Genomic DNA, 27,725 nt, shown 5'->3' with positions numbered 1-27,725 from the left:
TTCAGATGTATACGCAAAAGTTTTTTGTCGTATGGAGTTTTCATCCACACGGAAATGGCATTTCAGGTGACTGTAAACGATACTTTTTGAAAACGGGTCCCAGAGTGCACAAATCCATAAACGACTACTGTTTCGTCTCCGTGTGGATGGGGCCTTGAACACTTGCAGAGCCACGAGCAGATTCCAAAACGTCAGGGCATTTTTTCCCGTATGAACTTCTCTCAGCTGATTATCAGATGATCCATGACCCCCCCACCCCTCACCCCCTACAATTTGCACCCTGGATTATATGATTGTGTTCGGGTCTTCTGCTCCTCTACTACCACCGTGAGCAACAGATGGTCAAGGAGAACAGCATATGCCAAATGTTTTACGATCCATAGCGGAGTGCAACCATAAAAGCAGCCAAGACAAAGTTTTGGTTAAGAGAAAACATGTAACAAAAGGGGGGCCACACAGGAAAAGTTTGGGAACCACTGCTATAGATGAATCAGATGAGGGAGAAAAGCTGCTAAAAGTGCACTTCTTTCTTGATGCTCTGATCTATTCCAGAATATTTTTTAAGAAGCTTGCAGCATGAACCAGGAAGGCCACTTTTAGCAGCTTTCCTCCCTCATGATTTGAAATTCATGCATTAAACAAAAAAATATGATCTAAAGAGTAGTTTTTATTGAAAAGACTTCTTAATTAAAATTGAGCAGTGGCGGTGGGCAGAGCCAAACAGTACGTCTCTAATCATCATCTTTTTTATCTTTTTGATTAAAAGCCCCATGGAGGCTGAATTTACATGCTGTGTTTTTAACAAAAAGTCCTTTTAAAAAAGCACAACCAAAAATATGATACATTAAAAACAACATCAACTTTATATACAAACAAACATCACAACAAAAACACACCTGAAATAATCTTTGGTCCAAAAAGGAACAAGCGTGATGGTAACAGTATGTTTTTACAGTTATGTAACACTGCCAGACACTTCTCTGTTATTCATCCACTCCCAAATTATTAGGTACATTGTGGTTATTACTGTTACAGTTTTGTAACTCTTGTTGTATGCAAAAAGCATAAAAAGCAGAAGTAATTTCATCATCGGTCAACACAGAGGCTGACTTTGTGACTTATCTCCTGTCAGGCAGGATTTCATTGTCCTCAGTTGCCCTGCAGTCCAGCTCGTTGTTGAGCGGTCCAGTGGAGACGACACGTTTAGAGTTTGGATCAAATTTGTAGTGAATGTTTCCCACGAAGAAGTGCACAAATTCTGTTTGGAAAGAAGATAGATAATAGTTTTAGATAAAATGCACGTAATGGTGGTGTTAGATCTTGAGTAAATCTCCAAGAGATAATGACAGAACATGTGAGAATTAAACTATTCTAAATGATCATTAACAATGGTCATGATGTCTGTGACAACTGTAGGATTGTACCACTTTAGTTATAGATTAACTTACATCCATGTTAAAAATCTAAAATAGTTTAATGTTTCAACTTAACCTGGGAATGCAGCTTACAACATAACAATACATAACTGAAAAAATATATATTTATAACTGAAAAAATGAAGAATGTAATGCACACTCAAATATGCTATGAGATGATGGACTGATTGGTCGATGGATGGATGGATGGGTGGATGAAAGATGGATGATGGACAGAAAGATAGACAAAAAGATGTACTGAATGACAATTACAGTGATGGATGAATAGACGGATGAGGAATTTAATAAATAATGGATGTACAGATGGATGGATGGATGTTCAGATAGATGGACAGAATAGATGGATGGATAACTAAACTGATAATGGATAAATTGATTGATGGAGGTATCAGTTATTTATTAGGTGATGGGTGGATGAATTGATTAACTATTTATTGGATGGATGGATGGATGGATTAGTAGATGAACGAATGGATGGATTTTTTTTTAGATGATGGATGGATGGACAATTTAATTAGTAATGGTTGGCTGGATAGATAGATAGATAGATAGATAGATAGATAGATAGATAGATAGATGGATTGATAGGGGTATTGATTATTTATAAGATGATGGATGAATGGACAATCCTGTTAATAATGGCTGACTGGCTGGCTGGATGGATGAATGGATGGATGGATTGATAGAGGTATTGATTATTTATAAGATGATGGGTGGATGGATGGATTGATTATTTATTGGTTTGATGGATTAAAATTTTACAAGTATTGTTCTATTATAACAGTATTATCCCAGTTCATGAAAATATTGTTTTTAGTTTTTTTTATGAACTGGACAGGTTAGATGAATTTATACTGCAGACTGTTGCTTAAGACAATTTTGTCAAAATGGACCTCAAAGAATTTTAACTGATGACCCGTGGATTAGTGGATAAATACAGTAGATAGTGGAAGGGGGGCAGATGGATCAATAAAAAATGATATATTGATTAATAATTGGATGGATGAAAAGATGGATGGATGCCTGGGTTGGTGGATGGATTAGTGCAGTGTTTCCCAACCATTTTTCCTTGCAGCCCCCCACAAATGGACCGAAGATAGTGCCACTATCTGTGACTTTGTAACTTTGAGTTGCTGCATCGTCATGTCTCCTCGTCTCACCGTCTGTCAGTCACACGTCCATCAGCTGTTGGCTGCCTGTGTCATCAATCAGAAGCTTAACATGAGTAGATGCAGTAAACTTAGCAAAACAAACTCTGTTAGAGCGCCATAGAATCCACTGTTAGCTCCAAAAAGCGAAGTTCTTGCTCCAGATAAACGCGCCCTGGTTGTCTGACCGCAAACAGAGCAGAGACATACACTCACTCACCAATACACACACATCTGACGAATCTGTGCGTCGTGTCCAACACTGTCAAAGCTGATATGAGAAAAAAAGTGCACAAAACGACAAAATAATCTATTTCTCTAAACTACAGCAAACATGTTACTGACAGAAATATTTCTTTTGAGTGTTGTAAATATGGATGTATCTAAAGAGGATGAGAAATAGTTTGATTTTACTGATGCAGCTCTCTATATTTCAGACTGTAAACAGGGCTTTAAGTTCTTAGAAAATAATCTAAATGCTTTTATTATTTAAAATTAAATATCATATTAAATATAGTTATTGTAATTGTAGCGATGAGTACATAGTGTAGTAAATTAATGATTTTGTAGACTGTTAAAATGAAAGGTTTGATCTGAAGAACATTAAAATATACAGTTTGAGTCAAGTTAGACAAAACATACTTTTTGGAAGCATTGATAGCCTATTCAGTACAACAGGAGTTAGTTTAAACATTTTTGAATAGACCTGAATGCTTTGCAATTGTCACTTTCAGTTGTACAAAAGAGATATCCTCCACCCATGCAATTTTTTCCAAAATTAAAAAAAGGTGTAAAATCTCATCTCGTGTCTCATGGGCCTAAGTCTTGTCTTGTCTCGTGAGATAAGCGTCTCGTCACACCCCTAGTCAACATAGATTGGAACTGTTTCACTGTTAAACCCCTAAAAAGGCCTATGCATGCTTTTCTTATTAAAATACCTCAGTATAAACTACTTATTAACTGTTTTATCATGGTTTTAGTCAATATTTGCAAATCTAATTTTGGCAGCCTCAAAGCAACCAAAGCCTCCCTTCCCCCTCAGATCTCCCAGATCCCAGGTTGGGAACCAACGGATTAGTGTATAAATGGATGGATGGATTAGTGGATAAAGAGATGTATTGATTATGTACTGATTAATAATTAAATGGATGGATAAAAAGCTGTTTTTTTTTTTTTTAAACTCAGACTGGTGTTTAATACTTTGTGATGTGAAATTGGATCAGCCCTGATGTTTTTCTAAGCTGATCTGGTGACTCTTATAACCCCAGGAAAATCTCCCAGGATCATCTTTAGAAACATAAAAGTCTTTATTTTGCTTAGTTATGTGTTTAATAAGAGGAAAACTTATTCTTTGAGTGAGTTTTGTGACATCTTTTGCAAAGTCTTAAGCAGAAAAGAAAGAATGTGTAACCACCTTCATAGAAGACAGCTGCATCTACAGGAGTTGGCACACCGGGCCACTGATCCTCTACCAGCATCGGTGAGCCCTCCATGGTCTTCTCCAGCTCGTTGTACCTTTAAAACAGAGAGTAATCATGATGAATTAATATTCATTGTTTCCCCCCAAAAGGTTATAATGCATGTAAAACGTGGGAAAAACAGCAAAGTCATCCTGATGATTTGGCTAAAAACCCACATCAGATGAGAAGGCTGGTGAAAACAAATCCCATTTACTCACATAGGAAATTTGAAATACAGCGTTGCGTCAAAAAATGATGACAGACACAAAAAGGGGAAATGTGCTGTGTAAATCTGTTTTGCATTTTTTCTGAATGTTTCACAATGGGCCATGGGAAACTGGACTTTACACATGTTTAATGTGGAAGTGATTTTTATATTAAAGCATTTATAACAGCAGACTGACATTTTAGTTTTGTTTTTTGTTAAGAAAGAAATCTGAATCAGCATGCAGGTACTTTCCACAGCCTTTAAGCTTGACGTAAGAGTAAGAGAAAAAATGTGTAATAACTGGATCTAACAAACCTCCAACACTGGTGTCCAGTGAAGAAAACAGTATAGCGCTCATTTCTGAAGTGAAGAGCTGCATCTAAGGATTTTATTGTAGAAGGGAAGCCAAAGTCAGAGATGTTTCTTGGAAATCCCTCCTCAAGTTTAAGCTGCCTCAGGATCCAGTACTGCTGACCTGAAACAGAAACACTTCTGCGTTACATTTACATCCATTTAGCTTTCCCTTTAATTAAAGCTCTTACCTTTGAAGAACACTATGAAGTTCCTGCCAATGTTCTCATAAACAGCATCCAGGTAAGAAGGCACACTGTCCGGCCACAGACTGCTGATGAGGGTGATGCTGGTCTCGTCAAATTTCGGATGCTTACGCCACATAAATCTGAAAAAGCACATTTTTTGTTGCTTTAACTCCTGTTACCTTGACTCAGTAAACCTGAGAGGGTAGGGGTGAGAAGCCCAATCTTTGTATGGATTACTTTGCTCAACAAATAACAAAACCTGTGTTGGCAGCATACACAAAAAACCAAAACTGCTGCTGCAAATAATGCTAGAGAGCATTACTCTTGGTGCTTTCTTTAATTTCCAGATTCTAAAAATCACAATGCATTAAGAAAGTATTCAGAGGCCCTCACTTTTTTCAGTTTTGTTATGTTGCAGCTTGATGCTACAGTAAAACTGAATTTTAGATCTTTTTGCACATTCATTAAAAATAAAAAACCTGAAATATCACACGACATAGGCACTCAGACCCTTTGCAACAACACAGCAAATTTAGCCCAGGTTTCTCCCATTTCTCTCAGTCTTTGCTGAGATGTGTCTACACCTTGATTGGAGTCCACCCATAGTAAATTAAACTGATGGGATATGATTTGGAAAGGAACACCTCTCTATAGAAGGCCTCACAGCTGACAATGCATATCAGAGCCAAAACCAAGCCATGAGGTCAAAGGAGCTGAGCAGAGCTCAGAGACAGGATAGTTGCAAGGCACAAATCTGTGGAAGGCTTTAAAAATGTATGTTGGTTCTCAAGAGCACAGTGGCCTCCGTAATTCTCCAAATAGGTTTGGAACAACCAGGACTCTTCCAAGGGCTGGTCAACTCTAACAATTGGAGGGAAAAGTGTCTTAGTAAGAGAGGTGACCAAGAACCTGATGGCCAGTCTGACTGAGCTCCAGAGATCCTGTGTGGAGATGGGACAAAGTTCCAGGAGGACAACCATCACTGCAACCTCACTGTAAACTTCCTTGGTCATGGCACAGATGAAAAGAGTTCCTCAAAAAAAAAAAAATATTCCAAACAACAACAGTGCTGGAGTGCATTTAAAAAAAATGAGTCAAAATAGGCCTTAAAGTTCTTATTGTAAACTGAGTTTGTGACATTATGACAGGATGACGTACGTAGAAGATATTATCTTGCTCATGTGTCTGCTCCAAAAATCTGTCTTGGATTGAGAATTAATGATTAAATAAGCATTCAAGAGAATTATTTACCCACTCGAAGTTCGCAACAAACTCTACATAACACTCAAAGTGGTTTTTCATATGTTTTGCACTAAGGAGATGCTTCTGTCTAGCCACTCTGCTAGTGTTGTACTCAAGACCACATTATCCGAGACCAAGACCTGCCCGAGACCAGAGTTCAACAAGACCATGACAAGACCAAGACTTCGGGGTCGAGACTGAGTCAAGAGTCATGCTGAGACCAGGACAAGCCCAAGACCATAAAAGTCAATTGAAAAAAAAAAAAAAAAAAAAAACAGACAAGATTGAACAGTTAAAGATCATTATCTCTTCAAATTTAGTTTTCTTTTTCATAAATTAGACTGATACAATCAAGGTGTCTGCAACTCTTTCAAAGCACAACATGCAAAAATCTCAAATCTTAACAACTTTGTTCAACTAACTCCTTATAAAAAATAAATCCTTGTATGTATTTAAAAGCCACTGACAAGTCAGGAATTATTATTTATTTCTTAAAATGAAATGTTTACCTAGATTTGTCAGGTGAATGAGGTCTAAAGTAAGTTTTCAGAGGTATTTCTGACTAGAAATAAGATGGACTGATGTCTGAGTTTTTGCAGGTGTAGCTATTTGTTGTTTGAGCGAGTGTTTCTCCTTATAATCACATTAATGAAGTCGAAGAATAGCAGATCTGTCCTGGTCTCCTCCGGTCTTGATGGAAAATCTTGAGTCAGACCAGTCCCAGACCAGGACAAGACAGAGTAAAATTGCTCTCGAGTCAGACTCAAAACCAAGACATTTAAAATGTGGTTGTGAGACCGGTCTCAGGACCAAAACCGTTCTCGAGTACTACAACACTACACTCTGCCATAAAGCCCGGATCAGTGGAGGACTGCAGTGATCTCTTGAGAGCAGAAATCAGACGTATCTCTTCTCAGCTCTCATCACTTTAACACTTCGTCAGTTGTAAGAAAGAGGCTTTAGACAGAACTCTGTTTGTGAAACTGAATGCTCATTTAACCATCAATCAATGACTGATTTTTGGTGCCGACACACATGAGCAAGACAACCTCCACTAAGTACGTTATTCTGTCATAATGTGACAAACACAGTTTACAAGAAGCATGGTTTCACAAATTCAGCATAATAAACTGACATCATGGCAGTAACTTTACTCACGTTGTGGCCTGTTTTGATTCACTTTGTTTAGATGTGCTCTCCAACACTCAGCTGTTGTTTGGAATATTTTTATGAGGAACATCTACTCATTATACGTCATGTACACCACTTTCATCTTTGCCATGACCGTGGAAGTTTACAGTGCTTGAGTACAGTAAGGAGCATATTGGCCAGTAGTTTCATTTCATTGTACAGCCTTTCAGAGAACAGTCTGTGTGTGACCCTTCATGCCATAGACAAACCTGTACTGGGACGGTTACATACCTGTCTTTAAAGAAGAGGACTTCCTGTTGAAGCTCTGTCACTGCATCAAACGATAAATCTGGATCACATTTGCCTGGTGTTCTTGGAGGAGGTTTTTTGGAGAATAACGAAGCAAATTTGGGACTGACTCCTGCATGACACATAGACAAACAAGATAGTTATCAAATAATAATAACTAGGGCTGCAGGCAGCACTGAAGGGCCCTCTCATCCCTGGTACAGTGTTCGCGACCCATACAGTGTGACAAAGCACAGCAGAGATACCACATTGATCCTCAATGGACTGTCATGAAGCTCTGAATGATGACTATGTTCTACTTTGTATATAAGGAAGTACTGTTCATCAGCATTAGGTGGCTGGTATGTAGAAGATATCAGGGTTGGAATGAAAAATCACCTAACATTCAAGATTGAATGTTTTATGTTAGAGGTTTTACTGGCTTCTTCCAGTAGGTGGCGCTACAGCAAAACCACAAAACTAACATTTGAATGTGTAGAGAGTTATGGCAACTTCCTGTGCAATGGCAGGATACTGAAATTCTTGCCATCGCTAATGAGGTGTTCTTCAATGAAAAATGTCACTGTTGTGGACAGATATTGTGGCCTTTGTTTCCATTTTTTAACTCTATAAGTTCAACAGAGTAAGAGGAATGAACAAACTGACATTTTGTCACTTCCTGTTGCCAGTAGGTGGCACTATGATGAGATGTTTGCATGTGAGCATGCTCAGTGTGATACTGTTGTCTTGCCAGAAACTGTCGAAGAATATGAACAAAAGTTACGAAATGGTTAAGTCATTTGGCATCACCAAAAAATGCCTTATTTTGAAACTGAGAGAAAGCTGGTGGACATCCTGTTGGGAATTAGATATGGGTCTATGAGGCTTTTTTGTTCCTGTCATGGTGATCCATACGCAGACTCAAAATTATAACCCCAGGTTGCATGGTCTGTCGGGGCTGAATGATTAAATTATATATGGGAAAATTGAACCAAGAAATGTGCAATTGCCAGGAGGGGGCACTCTGACAAAGTAATGATATTGATGCATGAGTGGACACAAGATAAATGTGTGATAATCCCTGTGAAAGTTGTGATGATTGGCATAAGCACTGTAGAGTTACAGTATAAGACATTATTGTGTTTAGAACTGCAGAAAAGTAGGAAAAAGTGCTCCAGCTTTGGCCCCTTGTAAAGGCCCAACCCTATTGTGAAAACTCAAGCTTTAATAACTTCTGAACTCCAACTTGTATAGTTTGTGCAAAAAAAAACAAAAAAAAAAACAAAAAAAAAAAACCAAAATATTGGAGTCAATCCAATAAAATCCCTCGTCAGAGTACGAAAAAATGTGTAACCTGCCCACTGGGCAAAAACAGCCAAGTTTGACCAAATATTGACCAAACGTTGTTTATGATGTGTTTCCTTTACATTTTAGCTGGTGCATATGTGTACCAATTTCCATGCCTGTTTTTATTAGTCAGTCCCCTATCTCCCATTTTGGGCCCCTGTGGGATCCCTGCACAATGGACTTGGATTAAACCACTAAAATATGTAAATTTCCACTGGGGAACAATTTTCTGGAAGGTTTTGGTGAGTTTTGGGGCACGTTAAAGCCTCCAAATGATCTTTTCTTTTGCAGAAATAATACAACGAATGACAATCCCTTGCATTTTGAAAGGATCCGCTCTCTGAGTTTGGTGCTTTGGCTCTAAAAATAATAAAACAAACAAACAAACATACAGAACAAAATCATAATGCCTTCAGCTAAGAAAACTACTAAGCTAACCAGTGAGTCAAATAAATTTGTACTGAACATTACAAATGAAGGCTGGCATTAGTTCATGCAGGACACAGTAGTCAAACGACCAGCTGTGATCAGCTGACGGCCAGCTGATCTTAATCATCTTCCCAGCTCCCACAGCCAATCACAGCTCTTTCTGTGTGTTTAAATATGACATACTTCTCACTAATCCTGGCTTGCGTTAAAGCTGATGCACCATGCTGCTATTGCTGCCAAAGCTTAACCTCCTCCACCCCAGCCTTCTCCTTCATAGCATAAAGCTTGTTGCACCCTCATATTCAGAATCATGTTACTATGGATTAATTGCATTTGAGCTAACTGTATTGTATTCAGTACATATTGTCATAAATGTAGATCCATATGGAGGTTTCTAGCCATGTGCTCCCTGGAAAGTCAAAGCATGCTGCTTGATTACCCAAGGTGCATCTTTTGAGCAGAGCCTCCTCTGCTAGGTAAAACTGTACATCCATCTTGCAATAAATGGTAAAATGAATGACGAAAGTGTTCCTGACTCAGGTTGTTCTTGTAAACAGAACCTAATAAGTGAAATGTAAATAACATGAAGTTTTTCTGATTGAGGTTCCTTAAGCCACAGATGTCTAACGCTTTTTTTTTCCAACTTTCCATGCTACTGTCACAGTCAGCAGGCAACAACAGACACTGAAGTCAGCAACACGGATATGGCGGCTACTGCAAGATGGCAGTGCCCACGGATTTGCTGTTAGATTTGTCAATAGTGGAATTACGCTTTGAAATCTAAAACTCACCGTACATGTGTTGGACATCTTTGACGTCACGGAACGAGAGCTGGAGTTCATGAGTGGGAGCAAAGTTGTATGCAGGGTACATGATGGCTCCAGGGTCAGAGGAGTGGGGCAGGCCGAGTGCGTGGCCAAATTCATGAACAGCTACAGCCAACAAGTTAAAACCTGGAGCAGGAAAACAAGATGTGTGGAGGGTTATGGCACAGAAGGGTTTATATAACAATCAGGGAGACATGCTTTTTGTCTTTACTTTAAAATCAGGCATTGGGACAGTGGTGCTGTTATTTGACATAACTTGACTACCTTGCCCAAAGACAGTAATGTTGCAGGATATCCTGAGAAACAGCTTGTTCTTACATAACTTATAGTTGACTAAGATGATTGTATAACTGTTCTGGGAAATAAAAATGTAGAGTTTCAGCACTGAAATGTTTCATTTTTAAGTTATGTCCACACTGAGTTTGAGAAAGATGTTTCTGCAGTCTTTTGTACACATACAGACTTGCCATTTCCTCCTGCATGCAGATTTAATCCACAGCAGTGACAGCCTCTGCTAAGGGACGGCTTAAAGCTAATGAACATATGATTTCAGATCAACATTAATGGCATTTACAGAACTAGAAGAGGAGTTAACAACCAGTATAAATAATAAAAACTATGCACAGGAGGCATTCATTAACTTAAAAAAAGCCTTTGATGCAATTAATCATGAAATATTACTCAAAAAATGGACAGGTCTGGTAAGAGAAGAGTAGCATACAACTGGCTGAAAAAAAATTAAGGAAATTTGTGTTTGGTTGATTATTTCTTTGTTGTAACAGTTCTTCTTGGCAACAAATCTTATACTGCTGAAAAGCCTGTTTATTTCCCTTTGAAATGGTGCCATGGGACAGTGGACCAACTCTTTACCCTTGCAGGGCTTCTTGAGGGGACATGGGAGTTTGCACATCCAGTCTACATGTGTTTTGTTGATTTTGAGAAGGCTTACAACCGTGGCCCATGGGGGGTAATGTGGGGAGTGCTGTGGGAATATGGGGTTCGGGGGCCGCTGAGGCAAGCCCTGTGTAACCAAAGGGAGAGTTGTGTCCCCATCCTAGGCACAAAGTCGGACATGCTCCCTGGTGTGTGTTGGCCTCCTCCAGGGCTGCCCCTTGTCCTGATTCTGTTTGTGATTTTCATGGACAGGATCAGCCAGAGACAGGAGAGTTTTTCGTTGGGTGATCTCAGAATTCCATCTCTGCTTTTTGCAGATGATGTAGTTCTGTTGACCTCTTCAGCCGGGTACCTCCAGCAGGCAATTGGATGGTTTGTGGTTGAGTGCGAAGTGGTCGGGATGAGGGTCAGCACCTCCAAGTCCAAGGCCATGTTTCTCTGCTGGGAAGCGGTGGGTCGTTCCCTCCGGGTGGGGAGAGTGTTTTTGCCCCAAGTGAAGAAGTTCAAGTACCTCGGGGTCTTGTTCACAAGTGAAGGTAGAAGGGGTCACAAGATCGACAGATGGATCAGTGCAGCAGCTGCCACATTGCAGACGTTGTACCGTACTGTCACGGTGAAGAGAGAGCCGAGCTGGAAGGCAAAACTCTCGATTTACTGGTCAATCTTTGTCCCAGCCCTCACCTATGGACATGAACTCTGGGTAATGACCAAAAGAACAAGATTACTGGTTAGAAATGAGATTCCTCAGGAGGGTGGCTGGGCTCAGTCTTAGAGATAGGCTGAGCTCAGACATCCGGAAGGATCTTGAAGGAGAGCCGCTGTTCCTTCGCGTCAAATGAGCTAGTTTAGGTGGTTCAGGCATCTGATCAGGATGCCTCTTCTAATCCACCTCATCTGAAACAGAGACTGATGTTTGTGTAAATGAACCAGGGCCAAGAGAGGATGTTTTATTCTCTCCAAACGATCCAGGTGTGAAAGCTTCCTGAGTCTTGGGTGATCAGCTTGTTTCTCTAAATACTGTATCTGTAAGTGAACTCAAATCAACAGTCAAAGATTAACTCTGTTACCTGTCGAGTTAAAGCTCCACTCTTCATCAGCGTCAAAGTGAACGTCTCCTCCAATACCATAGCCCGGCAGAAAGGCGTGAGCCAGGATTCCTCCTTTACCATCAAAAGGTGAACCGTCCTTATGATCTGCAGTAAGACAGCACATTTTTTTTATCCTTTATAGAGTACACTACATTCACTACAGTCACTGTTTAAAGAATTTCGATCGTGGGGATCTGGGGATTCGTTATAAACATTTAATACGAAGAAAACAGGGCCTGAAGTTTGGAGGTCTGTAGCGATTGACTCTGCAGAAAGTTGACGACCTCTGTGCACTATGACCTCAGCATTCACTGACCTCACTCCGTCATTTTACATGGCCTACCACTTCATGGCTGAGTTGCTGTCGTTCCCAGTCACTTCCACTTTGTTATAATACCACTGAATAGAATATTTAGGAGCAAGGAAATTTCACCATTGGACTTGTTGCACAGATGGCATCCTATCACAGTACCATGCTGGAATTGACTGAGTTCCCGAGAGCGACCCATTCTTTCACAAATGTTTGTAGAAACAGTCTGCATGCCTAGGTGCTTGATTTTATACACCTGTGACCATGGAAGTGATTGGAACGCCATATTTCAACTATTTGGATGGGTGAGTGAATACTTTTGGCAATGTAGTATGTGTGGTTGCAGATTAATAAATCTGAATTATTTTCAATGCAAGTGCAATTTTAGCATTCTCAACCCAGACATATTAAAGAGACTCCTGTTGTCTCTGGAGCTCACCTCCATTGTGGAATGAAATGACGATGTCCGCCTCTTTCCTGCTCCTCTTCCTGAATTTTATGGGAGCAACATTAGACCAGATCTTCCAGGCTGCTCTGAACACTTTGTGAACCTTAGAGTTTGGTATGGGGGAGTTAAAGCCAGCAATCCTAGGAGGAACAAAGATAGAAACTTTTAACTTGATTCAATTTATGCAAAACAAATCTGCCCACGGGTCTAAATAGTCATCTGAACATGAACCAGTTTTTAAGTCTTTAAAAAGTCTTCTATGTCAGGTTTACGATGGTGCACATAGTGAAAACGACAGCTGCTAAACATTAATGTGTAAGTTTTGTTATTGTGGACACAATGTTGTGCATCTGTCAGCATCCAGCACAAAGCAAATCTCTGCCTAAAGGCATAATGTGACGGTTCACCGTGTCACAGCCTGTGATTTAACCTGATGCAACATGTTTGCTTTTCCTTCAAGTCCCATCAGCACAATTTTTACTGCCCCTCTTTGTGATCATCTCTCACCTGTAGCTCAGAGTGTTCTTCTTCCAGCGAATCGTCTCCTCAAACCGTTCCACGTCTGACAGACCGCAACGCGGCCTCCTCATCACCGCCAGAGTCTCGTTGGTCAGCTCTCCGCTCGGAGGCAGACCAAAGAAGCGCTGCATCTCTCTGACCTTATCACAGAGGTCAGTCATCCAATCACCATCCAGATGTTTGTCTGCAGCTCTCTTCTGTCTCTCTGACTTTGGCTTGTAGCCGTAGAAGTGTCTGAGGTATTCCTTTAAACGACAAAACATGCAAAATTTACAGCAGCCAACTGATAACAAAATAAATGAATTCCAAGCTGCTGTGCAGTGGTGTTTTCCCCCAGGCTTCTCCAGTTTCAGTTCAGACTGATGTCATTAAAAAACTTAATGTGTAACAGTTCAGGCGATTCATATACTACTGTTGTAATCTTCCCCTCTATCATTTTATAGTGAGTAAATAGAGCCATCTATCCATCACATTTTCTTCCGCTTATCTGGTGTCCGGTCGGGGTTGCAGCAGGCTAATCATGTCCACCCTGACCTCCCTCTCCCCAGCAACATTTTCCAACTCTTCCTGGGGGATTCTGAGGCATTCCCAGGCCAGATGAATTATGTAATCCCTCAAGCAAGTCCTGGGTCTCCTGGGGTCTCCTCCCAGTTGGACACGCCCGGAACACCTCCACAAGGAAGCATGCTGATCAGATGCCAGAGCCACCTCAACTGGCTCTTTTCTAGACAAAGGAGCAGCGGCTTTACTTTCAGACCAATCTGGATGTCAAAGGGCCTTCAGCTAAAATGTAAAGGAAACACCTTCCTTAGGAATCTCATTTCATCTGCTTGATCCCACAATCTTATTCTTTTGGTCATTACCCAGAGTTGATGACCATAGGTGACCTAATTAGCTTCACACATACCTGGAAAACCAGTTAAGGATGGCTTCCCTTGGTGAAAAGAAAGAATTATCCAGTTAGATAAAATATGGTTATGAGCTACGACTTTCAAGGGAAGCTAACTGCCTTTCAGCTTTGCACCAGTCAATTTATGTCCGTCACCAGGTGGATCCATCTCAAAAGCTTCGGGCTGAAACAAGATCCAAGAAGATGACACCCCAAGAAGACTGTTCCCTAACCCTGTCAGCACTTGTTGAAGTGTAGACTTCTACAGATTTGCAGTCAAGGTTTGCAGGACATTATGGCTGATGGCTCTATGCCCAGACAATCAGGAACAGACTGCACGCAGCCAGTCTCCTTGTTCATAGGCCTGACCTCCACCCCGTTGATCACTCATCAGATCAGCTTGGTTGTGCTGTTTGTGCCAACACAATCACACTGGCTGATTTGCAACAAATGCTGGTTGAAGAATGGGATTCCATGGTGTTGACCAGCATGAGGACAATGGGTCAGGCTGTTGTGGCTGTGTATGGTTCGTCTACTGAGGCTCCTGTTTGTTAAATGAATAGATTGTTAAATTAACAATATGTCTTGTTTCTTCAGACTTCAATCATCAAATCCACCAAACACCACCAAACAAGATTCAATGACAGAAAAAGCTGTTGGCATTGGCAGAGAAGATTTGGCAAATTCACATACTCAGCTCACCACCATTTACCAAATGCACGTTTCCTTACCTTTTGTGTTAAGTCACATGCCATGGATATGTGAAATAATACATCTGACTTATCAGGTTACCAACGCTTGTCTCCAGAGTCTAAACTGATTGTGAAGAAAAAGCATCCTCCTCTGATGTCTCAAACAACTGAAATATACTCTAAGAACCCTGCAAACCAGTTTGTCTTGTGGCTGCATGGGGACGCATCGATTGGCCTCCCTTTTAAATCTGGACAGGGTCTATCTGTGTGGAGTTTCATGTTCTCATTGTGCATTTTTGGGTTCTCTACAAAAACTCTGGTTTTCTCCCACCATCCAAAGACGTGCTGGATATATGAACTGGTGGCTCGACATCGCCCGTGGGTACAAATATGAGTGTGAATGATTGTCTCTATATCTGTCCAGGATGTACCCGCCTCTACGCAGAAACAGCTGGAATCAGCTCCAGGCCCCCCGACCCCAAACAGCACAGATTATGAATTGATCTCTTTATTAGTATTCTTGTTCGTTTCTATCATGCTTGTTTAGGGTTGACTTTGACAAAATCCTTCATCTACTCCCCTTTCTTTCCTTAATCCTCTACTAAGTGTGCTTTTATTATGTGTACCAGAGTGATTTCTTTGTGTTTTATGGGTGCTGTTTGGATAAACGTTGCCTTTCGTGTCTTACAGTCGTTACAGTAAACATTCCGTACATTTTTTAAACCTTTAATAACAGTTTGAGAAACATCAGCTCTCTCATGTAATTGTAGGTGTTGACAACAGCTACCAAAGCAGTAAAGATGCAGCAGCCCCCTGACTCTGAGGATTACTGCAGCTCGAACAATTTGCAGGGGATGGTTTTGCCAAGTAGGGCATGTTTATCTATCAACATCCCAGCATGAACGAAAAAACTGCACCTTATCGCCACGGCAACAGTGGCTCTGGAAGTTTGATAATTAAATGATTAAGAGTCCAACATATGAAGGAAGATGGGATCATTGCTACATCAAGTCTGGCTTATAAAAGAAAGATCTGCTGCTTCTTACATTTTACACTTATCTGGGTTTTAGTCAGCATGGTCCTTATATTGCAACCCCAATTTTAAAAAAGTTGGGACGCTGTGTAAAATGTAAATGAAATGATTGTCAAATCACCATAAAAAATATTAGCTCATTTTGCATTTGATGGCAACAACACATCTCAAAAAAGTAGGGACAGGACAACAAAAGGCTGGAAAAGTAAGTTGTACTAATGGAAAACAGCTGGAGGCGCAGTTTGTAGCTAATTAGGTTAATTGACAACAGCTCAGTAACATGACTGGGTATGAAAGGAGCATTTTAGAGGGGCAGATTATGTCAGGAGTAAGGATAAGCAGAGGTTCTGTACAAACTATGATCAAAAGTTGTGGAACAATTACAGAATAATTTCCTGAATTTGCAAAGACTTTAAATACCCCACCATCAGTACATGATATCATTAAATGATTCAGAGAATCTGGAGGAACCTCTGTAAGCAAGGGACAAGACCAAAGGTCACTATTGGATCCTCATGATATTCAGATCTTCAGGTGGCTCTGCATTAAAAACAGGCATGATTCTGTGCTAGAAATCACTGCATGGGCTCAGGAAGACTTCCAGAAATCATTGTCTGTCGACACAGTTCACCTAACCATCCACAAATGCAAGTTCAAGCAAAGAAGAAGCCATATTTGAATGTGCTTCAGAAACGCTGCCATCATCTCTAGACCAAAGCCAATTTAAAATTGACTGAGGCAAAATGGAAAACTGTTCTGTGGTCAGATGAATCAAAAATTGGCATTCTTTTTGGAAACCACAGGCGCCATGTCCTGAAGAGTACCAGGAGCGGGATCTTCCAGCTTATCAGCACACAGTTCAGAAGTCTGCATCTCTGATGGTACGAGGTTGCATTAGTGTCTATGGCGTGGGCAACTTACACATCTGTAAAGGCACTATCCACACTTGTAAATTTACCATCAGTGCACCAAAATCGTTAAAATTTGAATAAAATGGTCATATGATACAAGGACAGCATGATATTTTTGTCTGACTTGCTTAAATAACTTGCCAGTAAATCATATGTCTAAAGTAGCTTATTAACATTTTGTGCGTGTAAATAAGCCACTCTCTTTAATGTTGCTTTCACATTAGGCCCGGCTGATTCAAACGGTTGGGATTCCTCCCACTCCCGCCCGCTGGCTTGCTCTCACACTAGCAACATTGATCCATGCCCGGGCGCACTAGCGTATGTACTCAGTGTGATACAGCAGGTGGTGATATGCATGTAGCTGGTATGTAGGAGGAGAAAGAAGAAGAAATTACCATGGCAACCACTCAGGTCATGATCTGAGCAGAGACTGTTTATTTTTTAGCCTGGCTAAAAAGTCTATCCTGCCACCATCCTTCTAACTACACATCTACATACCAGTGTTAATTTCATCGACTAAAACTATCACTAAAAAAGTTTGTCAACAGCCCGTTTTTCTATGACAAGAACTAGACTAAGACTAACAAGAACAGATCTGGAATGACAAAAACTGAGTTTAGTTTTCATCAAGACGACTAAAACTAGACTAAAATGTAATGTAGTTTTTGTCAGACATTCAAAATCCGTGATATTTCTCCACTGTCGGTAAATCTGTCAAAAAACAATTTAGCTGTAGCTATTCTGCCTCTCAGCTGTAGAGAGCAGGGACCCCAGGTCTGGCAGAGTGCAGGGAACACACTACCATGATTTGGTACCAAATTTGGGCCAGAAAATAAATGCTTTGACTAAAAGTGAAGACTAAAATGTGAGGAGTTTTTATGGACTAAAACTAGACTAAAATGTTTTGAGTTTTCATCGACGAAAACTAAACTAACACTAAAAAGGATAGAAATGACTAAAATGAGACTAAAACTAAAAGACATTTCATTTAAAGAATAAAACTAAGATTAACATCAAAAATAGCTGTCAAAATTAACACTGCTACGTGCAGCTCAGAGGATTAAATGGGCTCACCGATTCAACAGTTCTTGAGGTGAGAGGAGACTTTTATGTTCCCTTTGCATCTCATGTCACTGGCTCCAACTTGTGTTCATCCTTAAGGTGAGTCATAACAAACCATTAATTGACTTGATTCTGATGATTTTATTGAGAAAAAATGTGAACAAACTCCCATGCAGGGGAAAGAAGTTTAGTTTTTACAATGATGTTGTATAGATATAACTCTGTCCTGTATCCAAGTGGAGTTGCATACACATCTCATCGGAACTGTGCTAGAATCCACTAGACTTGTGCCCGAGACATCTCCCCGGATGGACCTGGTGCCTGGGTCTGGTTCATTTGTATTCACACTGACCACAACGAACAAGACTTTAGGCTCAAGAGCATACAGTTCTGGGATCGGGCCCCTAGTATGAAAGCCACCTGAATGGGTAAAGCATCTAATATTGGATAATTTATCTGTATAAATACTCCAGCAGCTGATTGCTGCTGATGTTGCTAAAAATAGTCTGACCCTCAGGATGTCTCACTGGAGCAATTCTGGTCCTGATCCAAGACGGGTTTGGGCACCCCTGGTCTGAACACTTCTGTCAGTGTGATATTTCAGTTTTTCTTTTTCATAAATTTGCAAAAAAAAAATTCAAAAATTCTGTTTTCACTTTGTCATGATGAGAGTAGATCAAAGAGAGAAAAAAATATTTTCAACTGTAGCATCAGGCTGCAACACAACAAAACTGAAAAAAATTGAAGGTGGTCTGAATGCACTGAATATCTCAGGATTCTCCATCAAATCCTCACATGGTGTGGAGCTTCAGATGGATTTGAAGCTCATTTAACTGTAAATCTTTAATATTTAAATCCACATACACCATACAAAAATCTAGTGATTTACAAGCATTTTTAAAATAAACATCAGACATTAAAACACGATTGATAAGCCTTTAAAAAAAAATCTGCATCACTTGATGTTTCTAACTCTCTGTGTGTGGCTGCTCTCACATTTTGTCTGCTGTTATCTCCTGACTTTATGACATGATAGCAGAAGATAACTCAGCCTGCCGAGATGTCTCGTCTCCTGCTGTTACTTCTCCCAGAGGAGTTTCATCACTCTGAAACTGAAGCCAGGTGGCAGATGATCAGAGAGAGAGCTCATAAACAATCACTATCAATACATCTGCTCCAGTGGAGGTCGAGTATTCAGACATTAATTAGATATAAGTACAAAAGATGGCTTATCTTTACAAGAAATCAAAGTTGTGTTTTTATGGCAGTAAAATGATTAAAGGTTGATCTCTGCTGAGATAAGAGTGAAATTAAAAACAGCTCAGAGCTACCAAACAGCAACCGGTGAGTGAAGAAGTTACAGTGGGTTTGCAAGGAAATACATCCATCTGGATACAGTTAGATGAATAAATAAGGATATTATAATGGAAATAAATAAAAATGTTGCAAACTATTTTACGTTTGCATAAACTTCTAAAGCGTCTCCAGAGCCAGTTTTCTGCAAACATGCTCACAGATCATATCAGTGGGAGGCTATTTAAGAGGGTTTTAAGGAAATCTAGCAATTACCTTAACAAACACGTCTCAGCAATTCCCTCACAAATCTACTCTCAGGTCAGACTAGTCATCACAGAGCATGTAAATCTAGCTGTTCTGGGTTAAATCCATCCACAAAGTGGTAACATACCTCTGCAAACTTCTGCTCAGCTTCAGGCGGTCCAGGGTGGCGTGCTGCAGGCAGGTCTGGGCTGCGGAGAGGAAAGGCCATGACAGGAGTCTGGCCGGGCATCATAAGAGAGAGAAGAGTGATCCAGAGCATCCTCATGTTTGACTGGCAGGAGTCCCAGCGAGTCAGACTGGCTGAGCTGTGCAGATAAACTCTAGCTGTACACAGAGCTGCAGAAAGGACCACCTGTTAATTATGTCAAGAGCTCCTGTCCCGACAAGAACAGCGAGGTGGCTCCATGCACAGCAGGGTCTTCAAAGAAACACCAGGACCCTTATTTACAGACGAGCTCAAACTTCTCTCAGACATATTTGGCTGTGCTTTATATGTTAAAGCATTTTGGTCAACAGTGCAAACCTAAAGAAACCTCCATAATCTGGAGCTGCCCCAGCCTCCATGTGGACAAAGGACCTCATTATAAACATTCTTATGTAGAAGTCTGCTCTTTAAACCCTCATATACCAATGCTTTCTCATATATGGATTGTTCTTAGCAAAGAACAACTGTTAAGAAGAAACAAAAGCACTTTATTTATTTATTTATTAAAGGGGGAACAATACATATCAATGAACACTTTATAAAAAAATGTAAATATGCCAGAATGTAGCCCAAGGCTGATTTCCATCTGCAGACCCCCTGGTGGGTTGATATAAGAAATAAAACATATACAAATACTATTTACAGACAGAACACAACCGCGAACAAGGACAAAAACTGACAACAGGATCATGTTAGTACAAACAGACAACAATAACACATTAGATGAGCCAGATTTTATATCTGTATTGCACATACCCTCGTATTGCACTGAGTCCAACTGGACCTACCCCTTTATTGCACCAATTTATATTGCACATATCCCTATATTGCACTGATCCATATTGCATACAGCCCTGTGCTGCAATTATTCATGTTACTTATAGGTGTTGTTGAGTGCTGAGACGACAGGGTAATCATATTCCATTGTGGGTTTTATAACTCCTCTTGGGCAATAGCCTGGTAGTTTTCTGGCCGCCCATTCCTGTCAACAAAATATCTCAAGATTTACTTCACACTTCAAGTAAATTTCCTAATTAAGTCAGAGTTGAACTGGTTGGTGTTAGAGGTCATAGGTCAAAGGCCAAGGTCTTTCAGTCATGTTTAACCCTTACTATCTGTATGATTCTGTGAAGGTGATATCTAAAGGCTTTGAGGAATTGTCTTCAAACTTGGATTAAAGGTCTACTCTGACTTGAGGATGAACTGATCATATGATGGAAGTCGTAACTCAAAGGTGATAGCTTCAGGTTCAGTTCAGTACGGCACGGTTTAGGCATTTTTTTGTGTTTCTGTGTAACAAAAGTTGGAAAGGGCCCCCCCAAAAAAAAACGATCCGTATGTTCAGCTTTTTTGGCTCCCTTCCATAGAGACAATCTTGCCTATTCTTCACAAAAAGGTGGAGCTACGCACACAACAATAGGGTTTGCACTGATTTCATGTCAGCGTGCGACAAGACTGCTCAGCCGGGCTGCAAAATAAAACAAAGAAGTCTGCTCAGTGAGGAGCGGGTGAAAACGAGAAATCTAGACTTGATATCTACTTGAATTAGGGATATTTGGACTCGAAATAGATATATAATGATTCTAACCTTGCAAAGCAGATGGATTCACCCATTTCCTTGTTTCTCACTGGCGAATCCATCTTGCAAAGCTCCCATCTGAACCGTTTGGGCCTGGTAAGAGAGTGACAGGACCAATCAGAGACGAGGGGCAGCATTTTCGGGTGCGGCAGAGTCGTGACGTAAACTAGCAGCAACAAGAGGCTGGTGCAATTATGGCGGAAGACATTAACGTGGATGCTGCTAAAGCGCCATTTTTATCAGAACTTGACAACATTTTTTCATTAAAAGAAGAACAAAGAACAGCAGTGACTTATTTTCTATTCAAAAACAAAAAAAAAATGTGCACTGACATGTCTACAGTCCCCATGGTTATGTAGTTCTATATGGAGTTTACTGCTCGGTAGCGGCGCGCCTCGGTAGCTGCTTCGTCACGTGTTTTGTTGCCCTGATTGGCCCGTAAAGATGTGACAGAACATTCATCCAGTCACCCTTCAAGTTTTTTTTTTCTGCCCTTTCCCAAACGCTGTCTATGAGAGGTTTACCAGATGGATGTGTGAAACAAATCCATCTGGTGTGTCAGGTTAGGTTTTTCCATGATGGATATGAAAGTGATTTAATGTTAAAGTTTTTTGAATATGAAGCTTTAGATCAGTTGATTCTCTGTTTGGTAACCTTGGAAAAGATCGCTCTGTGGTTACTGAACATGTTTGTAAACCTTCAGGCTGCACCCAGGTTTTCTTACTTGATCTAGTTTGATTTAACACCACCTAAACCTTTGGGTTGTTTTCAATGTGACAAACTCTCAAGGTACAGCTTGCAAATTTTATATTGTGTTGTATAAATTATAGACTACTTATATCCACTTATTAACATACCGTTATGACTCAAAACATGACTGTTCCCATATTCCATCAGCCTTTTAATACCCACCCACCAAGTTAGGGTATGGGTGTCTGTGGAAATGCAAACTAGTTATAACTATACCCCTGCTGATCTTAAAAAAATCATACACGCCCTCATGTTCTCCCGCTTAGACTACTGTAACTCCCTTCTCTCTGGCATCTCCAGATAATCCCTGTCCCGCCTCCAACTGGTCCAGAACACAGCAGCTAGGCTTTTAACTGGTTTTAACAGATGGCATCACATCACACCTATCCTCACTTCCCTCCACTGGCTTCCTGTCACTTTTAGAATCGATTTTAAGATTTTACTGATTACTTTTAAAGCTTTCAGGGGTTTCGCCCCAGGTTATATTACTGAGATGCTAACCCCTTATGAGCCTTCACACAGCCTTAGATCCTTGGGCGGGGGGGGCTCCTGGTCGTTCCAAAGTCGAGACTCAAACCTAAAGGAGACAGGGCCTTTGCTATCAGGGCCCCTCGACTTTGGAACGACCTGCCTGAGAAGATAAGGTTAATAGATTCAGTAACATCTTTTAAATCACTCCTTAAAACTCACTTTTATATAATTGCTTTTATGAGACACAAAATTTCTACTCTAACACCAGGAAGAAATGTTCAAATGTTCATCCTTGCTGTCTTTGTCACTTTTCAAATGCCGAATTTCAAAAATGCTTTTAAGGGATTTTCTTCGAACTTACAGTGCTTAACAAATTTATTACACCACCACCCAAAGTAAGGCTCATGCCACAGCTGCTCTAAATTAACAGCATTGGTAATTACCAAAACCATCTCTTGTATTTCTTTAATGGTTAAGACATTAGTTTGTAGAAGCTCTTTAACTGCAATGACAAAAAAATAATTGTTATTGTTATCTATGAGTGTTCAAATTTACTGTTTTACACAAAAACTGAAAAGGTAGTAAAGCACATTGTTATCTTTTGATTAGGACGTTAAATTAAAGTTATTTACTGTCATACCTGAACAGAAAAATGTGTTTTAGTGGTTAAATGTAAGGTTTGATTAATTTCTGACTTTTCAGAGAAGCCCAGTGCACTGGCTAAAATATGGGTATAAAAGATGACCTAACTTAGAAATTCCTCATTCCTGTTCAAAATGGTAAAACGTGGAGAGCTCTCTGAAAATGAAAGAGTCCGTACTGAGACAAACAGGGAATGACAGAAAGTGTTCTTACAGTGTGGTATGCCCTGGAGTCAACAGCCCAGACTGGTACTTACAAAATGAACCAAGGAAGAGGAAGAAAAGGAAAGATAACTAAAGCAGATGTTAGACACCTCAAGATTTGAAGTACTAGAGACAGAAGGTAGACCTATTCTGACCTCCAGGTAAAGATGAATGCTTCTAGATTAGAGTCTGAGAAAGTCTCCAGAATGAGGCTTAAAGGGAAGAATAGCTGCTAAGTAGCCATTATTGAGACCTGCAAACATCCAGAAATGCCTCAGATTTGCCAGGGAGCACAAAAACTGGACTGCTGAAGACTGGTAGAAGGTACTTTGGACAGAAGAGTCCAAGTTTAAACTCTGGCAGCATCGTTGTGTTCATGTTCACAGAAAAGCTGGAGAATGTTTTGCCTGGGTGGTGAATCTAGGCACAAAGTAAGATGCGTCTGTCTTTGTGTCTTTCTCTAAAATTATAATAGTATTTGAATAACAGCTCATAACTAATGTCCCACATGATCTGTTTTCTAAATGGCACATCATGTTGTCCTTTAAAGGCATGTTTATTATACATAGTTTTCCTCAACACTTGTAGCCTGAACAGCCGGGTTCTATGCCTAAGAGGTCTACAATAGACAGCTTTACTGAGCATTTACTGGAACTCGATAGAGGCCTGCTTGCAGCCTGGAAGGCACTCGTTTCAGTAAGTAGGTATGCATATTGGACCAGGACCTGGTGGGTTAAACCAGGCCTCCCATGGCAACCATGTGCATCTTGAAGGGATCAGCTGGGAGGATACTTGGAGAGATGGGGCTTGGGCCTGGTGCAGGCCTTTGCATGGTTCATCAGGAGGCTGCAGGATAGGACCAAGGTTGATGAGCTGAAGTGCCGCTCAGACATTTGCTCCCATACCTGATGTGCCCTGGCTGAAGGCTAAAGAGGAAATGGACCATCCAGATTTTCTAGTTCAAAATCGAGCTGTGACAGCGTGGGGGTGTATTAGTGCCCATTGCACGGGTTAGTTGCACATCTGGGATGGCACCATTAGTACTGAGAAGTACAGGTTTTGGAGAAACAAATGCTTCCATCCAGACAATGTTTCTTCCATTAGTGTCTTTATTTCAGCAAGACAATGCCAAAACACATTCTGAAGAAATGACAACATCATGGCTTCACAATGATAGAATGCAGAATGGCCTTTGTGAAGTCCGGACCTGTCTCCCATTGAAAATGCACATTGTTTCATAAAAAGAAAACCAGAAACCACACAGTGTTGAGTAACTTAACCTCCTGAGACTGGAGCTTTTGTTCATTTTTGAATGAGATTTTATAAAATTTTCCTTTCCAATATCCACACTGATTCCTTACATAAATAAAAATTCTCTTTAAGTTCTTGAGTATAAGTATCCCATGAAAAACATCATCATTTTCCCCAAATATTTCTGAAATGCTTTGGCTAAACTTCATTTTAAACCCTCAACATTCCAATAAAATTTTCCCCCAAATCCATGTGAATTCCTGATCATTTCTCTTTAAATTCCCCAAAAATGTACACACATTCCCAAAGTTCATAAAAACAACAGAAAAATCCCCCAAACACTGGACCCTTGGGACCCTTGGAATTTTCCTGAAAATTCTTGGATATTTCAAACGACACCTCAAAAAAATTCCCAATCCAAGTACCAAAAAGAACTTTCATGCATTTCTTAAAAAAAAAATAAATAAAAAAGTAAAAGTAAATTCCCCCTAAAATTCAAATCAAATTTCCCCAAATTACAGATACAGTTTTTAAAAAATCTAAAAAAGAAAAATCTTGGCATATTCCCCCCTAAAACTGACATAAATTTCCCTAATTGTCCATGAGAAGTCCTGAAAATCTCAAAGTGAATTCTCCTTCCATTTTGAATGATTTAAACTTCAATGGCCATTCCAGACAAGTTATCTGAAAAAAATGTATAGCTGCTCACAGTGTTGTTAGAAAGAGATAAGACACGATTTTCCTGTCCCAACTTTTTTGGAATTTGTTGCAGACATTGAAATCAGTGTGTACAATAGAAAGAAATCAAAGTTTCTCAGTTTACACATTAAATATATTGTCTTTGTACTGTTTTCAATTGGATTTGAATTAAAATGGCTTTGCAAAACACTGTTCTCTGTTTTATTCATATTTTAGTGTCCCAACTATTTTAAAACTGGGGTTTGTATAACCATGGCTCAACAATGGATTAGAGTGATGTTTCAAAGATAAGGAGCGACCCGTGTTGTTTTACAGAGGGGATAATTGAAGGGTTAAAAGTGAGATGGGTACGCTGTGTTTTCTTCCACAGACTGGCTCTAATCACAGTCTTTATCTTTACTGTCTTTGGGGCCTCAGCATGAAAAATACAGATGATTTATTGTTCTGCATCCTTTCATTCTTTCTCAGTAATAACCCCGCACAATGAGGCAATTATCTAATAAAAGAGCAATAATGTAGAGAAAATTAATCCGTTCACTAAAGCACTGATGTGGTCTGATGAGTGAAAGCATTTTAACCAAAGATTGATGACTTGATACCTAATAAACAGCAGTTTTGCCCTGCAGTGTTTACAGTGTTTTGAGGGGTAATTTAGTCAAAGTTAGCTCTTGTGATTCTGATGGCAGATCAGTGGGATAAAGAAACTCTGTGGTGAAGGTGATGTGCCAGAATCAAGACTGCCTGTCTTAATGTGTCCTGAAAACAGAGAACAATAAAACTTTAAATGCCTGACACCTGAACTGTTTGAGGAGGAAAACACTGCAGGAGTCGTTGATGTCAGCCATGTTCCTGGGCATTTTAACTGCAGTGTAAAGGTTCCTCTTAGTATTTGAAATTATTTTGATGTATACCTATTACTTGATGCTCTTCTTTGCCCATGCTTGAAAGCCCCTTGGTGCATGAGGCTCAGGTGTTAGTTTTCTGTTTTCTTTTTCAGTTATTTTCTTAAGCTTTGTTTCCATCTAAGGCTGAAATTGTACTTGTAGTAACATGTTCCATTTACATCTGGCTGCACCATGAGAGTGATTGTAACTATACATCCTGATGCGTGTCATTGGAGGACACATGAGAGTGCCTGGGCTGTGAATAACTACCTGATGTGTGGGATGTAAACTATAAACATGGAAACAGTGAACAGGCTAATCATCAAAGCTAAGATAATAACATCAATAATCAATTCTAACATCAGATCAGCCCAGACTGACCACTGGTGGTCTGCACTGTTTGCACTGGTGTATTGGTTAAAATAGTGAAAATAGTGTTGTCTTTTTTAAGGAGTCATTATTGTTGCAAAACTTCAGAGCACAATTTAACATGTTGAGAGCATGACTTAATGAGTTTGGACACAGGTTTTTCTTCACACTTTCCATTAAAACCTGCTTTTGTGCCCAAAATGCCTCTTTGTGCTCCTTTCACAGGTTACCTCTGGTGTCGCATAAAACTGCCATCCTTTACCCAAAATCAATACGGCATGCTTTGAAAATGATCAGATGTACTCTCACAACAATAACGACTTTATATTCTTTATGATATCAAAATATCCTCATCAGATGTTAATTTAATGAGACACTAAACTACTGCCACAGACACACTTGGCCCACAGAACCAGTTTACACAGCCACCTTTTAAACTGTTACACCCATCTTTATTTCCATAAATGTCTTCTTCTAAAATAAACTTTATCCATCCCAACTTGTTTGACTGACATATTTGTCTCTGCATTGTGGTTAACATTTTTGGCCACACCTGTTAATTATTGAAGTCAGGTGTGTCAATCAGACCTTTTCCAGCAGGTGTTTAAAATCAAGGACCTAGTCATGCAGTCTCCATTTACAAGCATTTTTGATACTAAATGGGTTTTTCTGAAGAGCTCAGTGGTACTGTGATGAATGCCACCTTTCCAAGATCCATCCATTTTCTGTACCGCTCCTCCCGGGCGAGAGGCAGGATACACCCCTGGACTGGTCGCCAGTCAATCATATAGAGACAGACAACCAGGCACATTCACACCTACGGCCAATTTAGAATTATCAGTTAATGAGCATGTTTTTGGTGGTGGGAAGAAGCTGAAGTACCTGGAGAGAACCCAGGCATGCACGGGGAGAACATGCAAACCGGGAAGCGAACTAGGTGTGAACTTGGTGTGAAAGAACTTCACTGTCCTGCACAGATCCCTGACCTCAACCCCATCAAGCACTTTTGGGATGATTGTCCAACGTCAGTGCCTGACTTCATAAATGCTCTACAGAATGAATGGACACAAATTCTCACAGAAACTCTCCAGAATCTTGTGGAAACCCTTCCAAGAAGAGTGAAGGTTGTCATAGCTGCAAAGGGGCCAACTCAGGTGGCCAAACACTTTAGTCTGTATAATTTTTTCCAGCCACACATCCCACTGAAAACG

The 27,725-nt window shown here is 40.1% G+C and overlaps 1 protein-coding gene across 1 annotated transcript; it reads right to left on the bottom strand.

The window, feature by feature from the left end:
• Nucleotides 1–639: 639 nt before the first annotated feature.
• On the bottom strand, nucleotides 640–13,445 carry LOC121519121 (neutrophil collagenase). The gene is made up of 10 exons (XM_041801914.1): nucleotides 13,303–13,445; nucleotides 12,787–12,935; nucleotides 12,017–12,142; nucleotides 10,317–10,319; nucleotides 10,020–10,181; nucleotides 7,456–7,585; nucleotides 4,795–4,931; nucleotides 4,568–4,727; nucleotides 3,999–4,099; nucleotides 640–1,258 (listed from the first exon to the last, which is right to left on the bottom strand). Exons 1-10 carry the CDS (start codon nucleotides 13,443–13,445, stop codon nucleotides 1,119–1,121), a joined length of 1,251 nt encoding a protein of 416 aa, XP_041657848.1. The 3' UTR covers nucleotides 640–1,118.
• Between the last annotated feature and the right edge of the window lie 14,280 nt (nucleotides 13,446–27,725).

Source organism: Cheilinus undulatus, linkage group 12 (assembly GCF_018320785.1).
Source record: "Cheilinus undulatus linkage group 12, ASM1832078v1, whole genome shotgun sequence".
Lineage (NCBI taxonomy): Eukaryota > Metazoa > Chordata > Actinopteri > Labriformes > Labridae > Cheilinus > Cheilinus undulatus.
Note: the sequence above shows the minus strand (reverse complement) of the source record. Positions and strands in the feature narration are given on the sequence as shown.

Excerpts from the sequence above, each read along its gene's own strand:
- LOC121519121 (XM_041801914.1), bottom strand. The coding sequence starts at position 13,445 with ATGCAGCGCTTCTTTGGTCTGCCTCCGAGCGGAGAGCTGACCAACGAG. Across the intron at positions 4,932-7,455 it reads GTCCTCTTCTTTAAAGACAG|ATTTATGTGGCGTAAGCATC; the intron begins GTATGTAACCGT and ends GTGCTTTTTCAG. Across the intron at positions 4,728-4,794 it reads CTTCATAGTGTTCTTCAAAG|GTCAGCAGTACTGGATCCTG; the intron begins GTAAGAGCTTTA and ends TTTCTGTTTCAG.